Genomic DNA, 13,450 nt, shown 5'->3' with positions numbered 1-13,450 from the left:
AATTATTCTGTGAGAGATTTAATTTCTTTCCATACAATTTTGGTTTTAATAAGAAAGCTTACATGTGAGTCCTTAGTTCTGTTTGCAGCTCTTTTGGTTGCTTTTCTTTGGGCAAAGTAAATTTCATGCAGGTGATGGCTGGATCTTATTTCCATGCTCTCCACACCTGGTTTCTCTCTCTCCTCTTGTTTAAGATGGCTAAGTTAAGCCGTGGATAGGAATGTCCCCTGGGCCTACAACTGGTAGCTGGGAAGAAGTCATCTTGGGTTGCTGAGAGGGTAGAGATATGGAGTTAAGGCAGAGTTTGGGTCCATTGTAAAAGTATGTTCTGGCAACAGTTGTGAGAGTAGTGTTGGACATCATGCTTTTTTGTTCAGGAAAATCTGTCATTGTCCATTTGTGGTGGCATTTTTGATGTTTTGATAGATCAAGTAGTAGTTATGGGGTAGTGGTCACGGAAATAGCTTAGTGTATCTGACCTACTAAAGTACCTATGTTTAATAATGATTATAAGTTCAAGTGTGGACTCTCTTCTTGTTTGTGGGTTGGGTCTAGTAGGTGTCTTCACTAGTTTAAGATTATACTGCTGTACCATTTTGTGTAAAAGTTTGCTTTCAGGGCTAAGTGCATTATAGATTTGTGTGCGCACGCACACACACGAATATATATATATATATATATATATATACATATACATGTATATATTTTTTTAGTTTCACTTCATAATACTGAAATATCAAAACACTGAAAATGAGAAAACTTCATAATATGGAAGCTCAAAATACTGAAAATCAAAATCTTAAACTCAGAATCCTGAATGTCAAAGTACTGAAAACAGATAAGATACATATACTGACTGTAAACAACAAAAAAATAATTACATTCCTTCAAATATAAGTAGGGGGCAAGTCCTCCTGCACCCCCCATGTGGGGGGCTGTGCTCCCCACACCCCCTGCTACTTAAATACATCAACTCCAAGATTGCACTTAGTGTAGTGAAGTGCAGTCTTGGAGGTGATATATTTAAGTAGCAGGGGACGCAGCCCCCCAACTTGACGGGTGCAGGAGTGCTTGCCCCCCTGCTTATACGTGGTGGAAAGTAATATGATTTATATTGTTTAAACTCAGTTATATGTATGCTGTGTGTTTTCAGTATTTTGAGTTTTCAGGATTTTGAACATTCAGTATTTGGTTTCAGTGTTCTGAGTTTCAGTATTGTGATATTTCAGTATTATGAAGTGAAACCATATATGCGCATAAATATATATATATATATATATATATATATATATATATATATATATATATATATATATATATATATATATATATATATATACACACACACACGGGTCGTCTCCTGTTTGGCGAAAGTACACTTCATCGACAGACAGAAGGTCAAGTCCACTTCTGCGACAGTGCACTACACTGAAAGTGCACTTTTGCGAAAGCTGATTTGCCATATCGCATTACAGTTGGGATAAGGGACTATATCCTTTTCCCCACTGTAGTCCGATCTCGGAGTTAGTATATTTAAGCGGGGGGATGTGGAGGGCACAGCCCCCCACGTGGGAGGTGCAGGGGGGCTTGCCCCCCTGCATAAATGTTTAGTGTTTTGTGTGTATTATTCTTTTTATTTTTTTTCTTGATATTTTGTGTTTCACAAAAGTGCATTTTCGACAGTGCACTTTCGCGAAAGTTATGTTTCGATGAAACAAATTCGATGGATCAACATAGATCCATATATATATATATATATATATATATATATATATATATATACATATACATACACACACACACACACACACGTCTGTGTCTGTGTGTGTATATGTATATATATATATATATATATATATATATATATATATATATATATATATATATATACCCACACACACACACGCACACACAGCCAATTGGACATACACAAGTATACAGACAGAGGGAGAGGCTATACTGTGTGATTTCCTAATTTAAACTGACATGATATCTAGGTAGGTGCCAAATCACTGACAAGACTGCATTTGGCAGTTTTTGTGATGTGAGAGGTGTTTTGTTTAAATGGTAGTATAACTCCACGTGGTTGATGATTTACAAGCTGTGTGTAATTACACATTGAGCGGCAGGAGTTGTCCTCCATCCAAGGTTCTGGAGTTGCTATGATATAAGGATGATCTACAGAAAGCCAGGTTTCAATTGTTCATTTGAATTAATGCTGCATGTTGTGAAGATTGGGGAAAGATGGGCGAAGGCTGCCAGCCTAGTCAAATAGAGTTCGATACACAATTCTATCATTTGTATAAATAAATGTAAAATACAGGCTTGTGTTCTTAAATGAAAGAAAACACGTTAAAATGTGAACTTCAAGATTGTTGCAACATTGCCATCTGCTGTAAGGAAAACCAAGCCAAGCATTTCAAATGTTCTTTGAAGTTACAATTATCTAAAAAGTGGTGCCGAAGTGGCTAGCTGAACACATTCTTTCTATTGTCTTAACTTAAGGAGTAATTGTTAGAGTATACATGTGAAATGCCTATTATTGTTGTAGTTTCCTGAGCAGGTGTTAGCTTGCTAAATAATGCAGTTTATTTGCCTGGGAACTTCAGACTAAGTGTCAAAATGATGTAATGTGAATACTGGGAAAACCTAAGTGTCAAAATGATGTAATTTGGGAGGGCCTTAGCAGAGCTGTTATTTAGTGAGTTTAAAAACTATTGTTGAGAGAGAGAGACTGTAGCATTTTTGTCTTGGACCATCAACCCCAGCACTGCTTATGCTCTTTATATATGTAAGTAGGATTATAGCACTGTGTTTTCTCTTAAGATTAGCTAAATATTAGAAAGTTAGACTGTGTTTTTCTTTGACATCAGACCTGTCCTACTGTATTATTTTACATTTCTGTGTGATCTCTGAACTCTTAGATATCACTGTGGTGTAGTAGTATTGTCTTGTGTTTTTAATTATTTATTATTAAATATTTTCAAACCTTTACCTGTGGCTGGTTTGTGTAGAGATGATAGGCTCTAGAGTACATTGCATATTTATAGAGGTCATCGTAATAAGTCACTCTAATAAGCCTTAGACTAAATAGTCACATTACCAATTGGATAATAATATTACTCAGTAATAATTGGACACCCTTTTAAGGGCCTTTGGGTAGCTGATAATTATTAGCTGGAGGTGGCAGAAATTACTATCGTATAGTCTGGGTAAAGGGGCACAGCTGGAGAATCTGTGTCAGCCTTTCCCAGGAGTGTCTGTGAAGTTGTATAAGTACTTATCTCAAAGTGTGGGTGTGTGTCGGCTACCTGGGCAGGGAAATGAAGGACTGGTTGGACATAGAGGGTACTGGAGGTTAGCTTGCTAGCTAGGCTGAGATCTGGACCCTATAGCTGTGCCAGTGGGGAGTCTTATTGGGGACCTGGAGAGCAAGGCAGCAACCAGCTCCCCAGACTGACTGTGATTGCTGTGTGCACTTAAGGGAAATTGTACTTTTCTGTGTGTATTAGTTATCCTTTCCTCTTCTGTGAGATGACCTCCCTGGTGTTAGTGGTGAGGATTGAGGCTCCTTCATTGCTGGGCCAGGGCACGGTCGTCACACATGTATTGACACAGGCTGTTTTAAGGTCCTTCATTCTTTGTAGCAAGTTTGAGATGATGTTGAGTTGGCTAGTGCTGGGATTGGGATTGGTATGGCTATCACCTTCTTTAAGGAATTTCATTGCAAAGTGATAAAGTTTATTAGCGAGTGTAGTGTTTTTCGTAGGCAGACTTGTTATATATGTTGTATTGCCTTTATTCATATAGGTAAGTAAATTAATGGAGAAGTTTAATCTGCATTTCCATTTTAATGCTTAAGACTGCCTGTGAATTTAGTCAGTATTTATTTGGAATGCTATAAGAAATCATGTCAGTGAGCCAGATACAGCTGGAGAGCAGAAGAGTCTGAGATGAGTTATTTTTAGGTTGAGGACAGCATAAAGTAGAATAATGGACTACTAACTTGTAAGTTAAAGGTTATGTATAGATGGGAAGCAGTAGAAATTGGTTGTTCATGGATGGGGAGGAATCCCAATGCATGACGCAATTTATACATCTCCTGAGATGATGCTTGCTTTGACTGCTGTTGAGTTGAGTTTGCTGAGGATGTCCAAACTCAAGGAAAAAAAAAACTACTCTTCTCAGTAAAAACAAAGAAAAGCTTTAACATGAGGTATTATTCCAGGAGTCAGAAATATTAGAGCTCTTTCTTTACGGCTAACAAATGTGAAGAATGAAATCTTGATCCTATCATCTTGCATTGCAGTTAAACACCTGAGCTTAGACAACACTGCAGTGTCGTTGAAACAATAAAACACAGCTGTTACAAGTGGAAGTAAGCCTATTCTTTGCAGTAGTGATAATGGATCTGTAAGTAATACTTAGGATAATCATAGTTTGACTAACACTACTGAATCCATGACTGAAACAATGTTAGTGTAAGAGAGTATAGTGAGTTAAATCCAAGGAATTATTGAATGCTTCCTTTCTTGTGCTACAGGTAGTGGTCCAGGTCAGAGTGACTTGAGTTGAATATACAACTTGTAATCTTGAAAAAAGTGCAGCTGTTTCCCAATTAACAGCATCTCCATCACAAAAGTTACAGCTAATTCTTGATAAACTAAATAATCTTGAAGTTGCTGCTGATGTCACACAATTGGAATGTAAAGTTTCATTCACTGAAAAAAAAGTCAGTCTGTGAAGATAAAAGGAGTGGAAGACACACGTGCCTTTTTTGATAAGAATTCCAATGATCAGCCTTCTTTAAATTAAATATTCCTTTCAGATCTCATCTGGATTTTTTCTTCATCTGGGTTTTACAGTAACCTTGAAAGTCTGTTCTACTTCCATCTCTGAGCCTTATATTTCTAGACTACCATCTCAACACTGTTTCCACGATGGTTTTTCTTCCTTAAGGCAAGCTGCATTTTTTATTTGCTTACTTAGTCTCACCTCTTCCTAGAATTGGTATTAGCAAGAGAGGTATTGAGAGCTCTAAGGTATATGGCTTCAACTGTACAAAAAGTGCCATTTGCCAGACTCCATACGAGTAAGAATCAGTGGTACCTCAAGTATCTTTTGGCACACCACTGTCACCCCCCTGAACTTATCTTTTCCTCTCTTGCCCTTCATCAAGAAAGAATTTCTTTAGTGTATCAGCTAGATCTGATGTTGGCGTTTTCATTAATTCCTCAATGGATGAGTCTTTGATCTGACTCCGATGTTTTCTTTTAGATTCTTGGATCTGACTCTCCAGCTCCTACCTATACCCATAATGCCCCTTACTGCTGCTTTACCTCAGATCTCATTTGCCACTTTTAACGATTTGGTCGTGATTGCGTTCTCTCAAGCTGTGGCTTGCCTTTGATAGGTTTTGTGAGTAAAAAAATAGTATGTCTCTTTCTCCTTTTAGTAAATCACTTCTTTAGATAACCCTTCCTCACTTTACTCCTGGTAGTTTTTTTCTTATACTTTTTTAGGGTATTTCTTTTTACCATTGTTGGTATTGGCCTTTTCTTTCTTTACCTTACTTTCTAAGATAATCTTTGTTATCATTGTTGGTAAACCTTCTTTCTGTTTAAAACAAAAAAATAGGTATTAGAATCTGGTTTATTGTTAATGTGGCTGAGAAGCCTACCTAGTTTAAAATGCCCATTTTCTGTGGGCATAAGATACCTAATTCTGATGCCCACAAGGGAGTGCATTTATTGTTTAGGCCCTTTCCATTTAGAAGTGCCTTGTCAAATCTGTGCTGGATTTAACTTGTGGGCAATCAGTGACAGACGTAATAATTTGGTCTTGAAGGGCCTTTTGCCTGCTTCTTTCTCTACTTCAGGGGCTCTAACTCCATCGAAAAAGCAGAAATCTTTGCAGCTCAGATAGTATAGGAAGCATTCTCCTGCTCAATCTCCAAGATCTGATCCAATTCTGAAGTCACCTCCTAAAGTTAGTGTCTGAGCAGGCAGTCAATCTCCTTGGATCCAGAGTCCCTGTTTTTCTCTGGAGACAGTGTCGCCTAGGCTCAGATCTCCCTTTTTACAAGACACTCATAGGAAACTGTCTTATCCTCCCTCCACCTCTTCTTTTATCAGGTCCTCCCGAAATCTTTCTGGAGCAGATGTGGCTATGTTGATGATGAAATTCCTTAGAACACAGAGCCAGATGGTGGTTTTATGATCTCCATCTCCCATCGGATCCATGAGCCTTCAACCAGCTTTGCACACAATTGTTGACTCCTTCTCCTGTCTCACCTGTAGTTTTGCAGCCATTGGACCTGAGAGTTGAAGTGTCAGATCTGAAGATACCACCTTCTTCTTTGAGTCAGATTGTTTCCCTGACCTGTTTGGTGCAGATACCCACTGAGCAGGATGAGTCTTGGAGCTGAAGCGTTGGTGCCAGATCCAGGTGGGTGACTTCAACTTGGAGGTTTTCGGAGCCATCTTTTTCCTTTGGAGCTGTGGCTCTGGACAGCTTGGGTTAGACTCTGTCCTTGGAGTGGAGATCTGGGAGTGGTGGACAATCAGCTGAGCTGAGATCTTCGGCTACGGTGAGGTTAATTTTTACTTCTCCTGGTCACTCTGCCTTTGGGGTAGTTGAAAAACCTTTCTCCCATCGCAGGACTTCTTTGACTCTCACCTCTTTGGTTCCTACCCCCGTTTCTCTATATATATACTTTGGGTTTGGTTGGCTTCTACGCATATATATATATATATATATATATATATATATATATATTGTAAATAGAGTAAATATTTTCCTTACATGTCACTGTAAATACTATGCACAGATGCAGATGCACTGATATGATGGATTATGAAATGTTATTTTACTGCAATGCTTTGACACAATATTCTGTGTAACTTATCTACTTGTATTACCTCCACGACTAAGTTCTCCTAATTGCTCTGTAAGCCCAAGTTGTGGCTGATACTGACCAGCCAGCCTACCCAGTCAACAAATGCATGTAAATAAACCTACAATGGCCAAATAAAACACCTCTGATGGGTCTGAGTATAACTACAGTGATAACTTACTCAGGGTTGTGTTAATAATCTCTCTCTTCCTTGAAAGATTAGGAGAGGAGCTTTGTTCATGTTTCTCTTAAGATGTAAATATTGTTCTCTACCTTGAAAGATGCAGGAGAGAAGCTTATGCTTTATTTTGCCCTCTTGGACCTCCATCAGTGCAGGTTAAGGTTTGCATTCTTAAGGTGGGTATACACTAATCTGGAAGAGAGACCTACAGAGTTCCATGCTGCCTCTTGGTTTTTCTGTGGGCAATGTTAAAATATCCACAGACAAACAGTATAATCCAAAAGCTATTACATGGCTACGAACTGGGTAAGGCCTCTTCTGTTACAACAGCTTCTGATTTACCCACTTCTAACACCACCAGATCGTCAGTCTCTTGTAATTGCAAAACTTATTTTGGATAGCTCTGAAAAATACCTCAAGGTACAGTTTTAACCTTTAGGGATTGCAGTGAAGGCTTAGTGGTGGTTCTTTGCAGACCTACTTCTGAGTCATTTTGGGTGTCATTAAATTGGAAGAACCTTCCACTGGTGATCTTGTGGAGGTTACGTTTCTTACTGGAATTGAAAAGAGCGTCCCAACACTTAACCTTTTCTGATATACATTATTTATCCTTTACTTCATCTACTCCTTTCTCTCATTACATTTTTGTGCCAGTCTTTTCTTTGCATGTTTAACCCTTTTTATCTTTAACTTTTTACTATAGAGATTTCAAGTGTTTCTTAGCAAAGGCAAGGGTTCTGTCAAACGGTTTTGTCTAGCAGTCTTTTAAACCTTAAAAAAGATTTCACAAGACTAACTTTTATGGTGAAGCACTAAACAGAAAAATACTGGCTGTGACAATATTTAGACAATATTCGCTATGGTAAAAACTACGGACACAATTATGAGAAAAAAATACCCTTACCTTCTATGATGTTGGGAAGAATTGTGTCTTTCTTGAAGAAAACTACAGTGTAGATGATTTTTCTCCCATGAGAAACTGAAGAAACAGTAGTACTCAGATGGCAAGGGCAACTCAAAAATAATACAGCAACACTGGCTACATATAGAAATCTTGTATCATCTGCATCAGAATGAATGTTTGCAAGGATGACAGCAGCACTGATCTCTGCAGGGAAAAATCTTGAGAGGACTCAAGAATACTGAAGAGGGGTAAATCAAAGTATTATGATTTATTGTTACAATGATCCTCCTTGAAGGATTTTTTTAAATATCCAATATCCTCTAAAAAAAAAACCTTTAACATGTCCTAATCTTTGGATGTTTTTCTTTCACGGTTATTGTTTTTCTTTACTTTCTTGTTAAATGTTTCAATTCATCACTTATCTCTACTATGTAATCATTAATCAACTATTTTTCCTTTCTTATTGTTTTATTTATTGTTTTTATTTACCGAGAAAGTCCGACTGGGCTCAGGACCCATTTTCCGAGGAAGCCCAGGAAGAAACACTCCAATGTATACATAATAGTAATATTCAGTGACACTAACATTTGAAAAGCAGTACTATTAAATAGTCTTTACACCAATTTTCGGAAGAGTGAGAACTGCACTTCAAATTTCATAAAATAAACAGACAATACTATTGTTACAGTTTTCAACAGAAAGCAATACATTTCACAACAGGTACAATGATGAGAGTTGAAAAATAGAAGACAAAGGTAACTGAGGGTGAAGTAGTATAACAAAAGCAGGGAGACAGAATGTGATACAGTGCAAGTAGGGGGTTGTTATGGAAGGAAGTTAAGTAATGAGGTTGAAGAAGACTGATGTGCTAATCTGGTGTAGCATATCTACAGTGCCAGGAGTTGAGTAAGTGAGACATTAGCTGTAGTTTCACTTTAGTGAGCAGTCCCGTCTCAGTGCTAGGGGAGTGCAGTTTCCGATTTTTGACACCTGATGGCAGTACAAGGAAGAGCCTGTAGTTTATCAGGTTTGGATACATCATATATGTAGGTCTCTGTCAGAAGACAAGTTTCTAGGTGGGTTGAAACGTTGCACACACTTGGCTAAAGATGGACAGTCATTTGGTTTGTTTATTAGATTGTAGATAACAGGGAGTTGGAAAACTGGAATTTAAAAGAAAATCAGATTGGGCATCATGGAAAGTGTCAGTGTAAGACAGCAGGCTACATGGTCACAGTCTACACCAAATGCACTATATTGCAGATATTACTGTTATTAGAAAAACATACATTTCTAGTTTTACATCAATACTGACAACACCAAGTAAATTAAAAATACAACACATTAGCAAAAACCTTAAATGATGGACAAAAATGCTACTAACATGGCGACATAAGCTTGAAAAACACTGACAGCTGTTACACTGTAATGGACCTCATAGTCACTTTTTTTGTAAAATCTCAAAACATCTAGAAAGGAAATGCTTGCAGTCAAGTAACAGCATCAATCTAGCTGAACAAAAATGCAAGACACTGTGTATCTAACCTGTGTGCTTTACACAATATAAAATATTGTGAAGAGTTACAGAAAATGTTCAAGTCTGAATTGTTTGCAATGTAATACTGATGGGAAAAAGTAAAGGTGTGCAAAATCTTACCATAACAGCAGATGTCCTTCTCTTCACTGTTGCAATATTCTTTACTGAAAGGATTCCTGCCAAGGGTATCCAAAACTCTGGCAACTAAGATTTCATAGACATCATATGGAACACACATGCTCCCTGCACAAGGCATAGGACATAAAGGTGACATATGGACATACATATCTCAGAACTAATTTGCTGCCAGTCCGAACATAACCACTGACTACTGATTTGAATGCTCCTTCTGTGCTGGTTACTGAGCTGTGTTTCAGATAAGAGCCCCTTGTTGGGGTTTCTTCTTATTTTCTTCCTGTCTTAGTTTTGTGGGTTTACACGTCATCCAGAACAGGAAAATGTCAGTGGGGGAGGCAGATTCTCCATAAGGATAGTCACAAGCAGTTTTAATGTTTGGGTGCTTCTCACGACCATACAAAATGTTCTACCTGCCAAATGTTTGTCAGTAAGACACTAGCAGCCGCCTCTCATCCTTGTCCATTTACCTGGAGAACCAACATCTTAAACTGTTGGTGCAGGGTGCTATGGAAGAAGCTTTCCACCTGCCAAGTAAAAGGCCAAGAGTCAAGTCTGATTCAGCTGCTGTCCCACCTCCCCAAGACATTTCTCTCTCAACGCTGGTGAAAGCTCAGAGGATCACCCAGTTGTTACACTGGATTCCTCTGCTGCAACCATATCAGAGGCAGTCAGGAACTTCTCCCTGTCCTCGGAGGCTCTGCAGACATCCATTATGGATGTTGAGGGGAACCTTGTCTGATCATTTCAGGGTCTGAGGAGGATTCTGGAGATACTTGTCTGGAAGAAGATTCCTACTATGTTAGTTAAATTTAAGCAAGGGTGTGAACCACCTAAGGTGTTTAGTGCAGACATTCCTCAAAAGAATAAAACAAAAAAAGCATACTTCCCTGCTCCTAAACATCCCCAGCATGAATGACAAGATTTTAACCAGTGGGGTTTGGATTTTTCCATGTATAAAACATTACCACTTATGCTCAAGCTGTTCATTTAGCTGCGGTTTTTGCAACAGATAGTACTTGTCATACTGAAGTCATGCAACAAAAAATGCCTTCCTCTTTGTTTACAGCTTAGAGTTCTTTATCATCATCTGTGCAATGGACAGGTTTGCACCAGAACTTGGACTGGTAAGAACAACATTGATTTGGTGTCTCATCTAAATGATGGCAAACCAACCAGAACAGTATCACCCCCTAATGTAAACTTGTATGTCAAAATTTTTCAGATATGACTTTCAGTTCCCTTTAGACAACGATACTTGTGCACCAACTGCACTAACATCCAAACATGTATTTGCAGTCTATACATACACGGTTAGACTACTTCAGTACCAGCTCTAATGGTGCTTCACTGTAATGAAGTCAGTGTAGTAGGAATTTCAACAAATGTATTAGTGTATCAGCATCTGGGTACTTACCTTGTGCAAAAGTTCTATTTCACAAGCAATCTGCCAGAGTACACTCAGTGCACGGTAGTTCTTTATATATCCAGGTTGTGCTATTAGTTTCTGTAAAAAAAGAAAAAAACTGAAGAATTTAGATTTTCCCTCTAAACTCCATGACTATTTCAAACAATGTATTTTTAACAAGTAATGTAATTTCTCCAGTCAGACAAAGCAGAACTCAAAATGGGACTAAACTCATGTACATCTTGGCAAATTCATTCTTACTTATTGAACAACTCTAATGCATGCAAACCACACCTAGATAAACTGACCAGGTACTGGTATATAGGAAACATACTTTTAGTAATACTTATAATAGTTTCATCCTATGTCCTTCAAGAAAGGTATTATTTATGGCCACTTTATAAGGTTAGCATGTATGGTTTCTAGTAAAGACGTTTATTGCAAAGACAAACAGAAACTAAAAAGGATGTTTTTACTACAGTGGGTACCCAAAAAAATTGGTGGAGGGGATTAAGGAAGTGACAAAAGCAAGGGACATTTGGTTTAAACCTCTTTGATTTTAGACCATTTAAATCCCCAGTTGTTAACTCAGGGAGGATATGAATTTTGAAAAAGCGGTCATTTTATAATTTAACAAAGATTCCACCCATATGAAGGGCATCATTAAAAGTAATAGGAATATTTTAGGGTCAACAATTTAGTTCACAAATGTGTGGGCAAGTACTCCAAGTTTGATTACAAAATGGTGAGTGATTTGAAAGCTTTATTGCAAAAAAGAAAAGGATGGAAAAACAATATGAGGGAAAATGGCAGATACCTGTAAACGTGAACATTTTAATCAGTGTGCCAGTATTTTGGTAAAAGAACATGTTAATTTTTTAGCTCCATTTTGAAGTTACAAACGGCACTGTGGAAGTAAAGGCTTAATACATATTGCAATATGTTCCAAATGCCATTGTTTTTATGTAGGTAAAACAGAAAGAACTTTTAGAAAGTGAATTTATGAACATTGTTAAGATGTGAAAAGAAAAATTCCAACAATGCTCTGTTAAAACACAGTGAGCAATATATGAATCTTACTAAGTTTTTGTTTAGTATTTTAGAAAGGTGGCACCTAGGAGATGAGATTGAAGTATAAGGAGTTGTTTTGGCAACTAAGGTTGAATGCCACTACCCTACCAGGCCTAAATGAACACACTTCTATTATTCTAGTTTTAAAATTGCAGGCTGCTAAATTAGATGAGTCTAAACTGTTCCTGTTAACAAGGTTACAATTATGTATTTACTCGTTAGTACAACTTTTAAGACTTATTTTTATTAACACAATTAAATTATCCTTTGTTTCTTTAAGTATGGGTTGGTGAATAGTATTCAAATATGAAGACATTGAATTACTCAGTTCTGATGAAGTCTGTTTTTGATCACTGACTGTTGAAAAGTGTTAAACTGTTTTTTTCTGACATTTATTTATTTTTTTTATAATAAAAGTATTTAAAGGCGACATTCTGGTTTTGGATTTCCTTGCCAAGGATTCAACGTGTACACTTTCTGGATGGTTAATAGTTTGGTTTGTGCACCGGTGCTTTGTTTAAAATTATTAGCATTCTATTTGCGCTGTTTGTTTCCAGATGAATGGAAAGCTAAAGAGGAAGTAAAGTAGTGTTCACCACGCAGGGGAATCAAGCAGACATTGAAAGTTTCTGCGCTGAAATTTCCAGGAAAAGGGAATTAACCAAACTTACTGATCTTACCTCCCAGGTTTCTGCACCAGTTATGATCAATGATGGAGAGCAAACTTACCAACTTATTTGTGCGGTCTTTGATAATTTCAATATTCCTAGTAGTGGGTGTGTTGATGGTATCTCAAGTAATGGTGGAGACTATTCCAGTGAATGCACGTATGTGACCCTTAACTCTCAGCTGAAATTGCTTGTAAAGATGGAATGTCTAGTAATAGTGGAGTGATGAAAGATGCGGCTTCTACTGCTACAGCTTCAGGTGTGGACATAACCAAAGGTACTGAACATTTTGTTTGTTTCAGCTGTATAGATTCCACTTGTTCTAACATGAATTGAGGGTGGAAACTTCTCGAGATGACTTTAGCAAGTGGTTAAACAAGGGTTATTCCTGTGCTAATGTTATCTTGAGATCAAAGGTCAATGAAAATTGGGAATTTTTTTTTCATTGGAAGCTATTATTTCTGGATTTGAAAAAAAGCTTTTTAAATTACGGGGACTACAAATGGACAATATTTACCTCAAGGTTTGTTTACATTTAAGGATTGTTCTGAAGGACTAAGGTTTTATACATTTCCTAATGGGATTGTTAAGAATTCTGTTTTGATTAAGAACTGGTCAAGATGTTTAACCAACATGGCTTTGAATTAATGT

The 13,450-nt window shown here is 37.5% G+C and overlaps 1 protein-coding gene across 2 annotated transcripts in view; it reads right to left on the bottom strand.

Moving 5' to 3' along the window:
* TFB2M (transcription factor B2, mitochondrial) overlaps positions 1 to 13,450 on the bottom strand; it is a 433,306-nt gene that overhangs the window by 187,481 nt on the left and 232,375 nt on the right. For both annotated transcript variants that reach the window (XM_044061929.1, XM_044061932.1), the window contains one exon: positions 11,070 to 11,159. In XM_044061929.1, the coding sequence (XP_043917864.1) occupies positions 11,070 to 11,159 (90 nt within the window). The remainder of the gene's footprint in view (positions 1 to 11,069; positions 11,160 to 13,450) is intronic.

This window comes from Protopterus annectens, chromosome 1.part0 (assembly GCF_019279795.1).
Source record: "Protopterus annectens isolate FY-2018-M chromosome 1.part0, PAN1.0, whole genome shotgun sequence".
Lineage (NCBI taxonomy): Eukaryota > Metazoa > Chordata > Ceratodontiformes > Protopteridae > Protopterus > Protopterus annectens.
The sequence above is the reverse complement of the archived record's forward strand: the minus strand, read 5'-3'. Positions and strand labels throughout refer to the sequence as shown.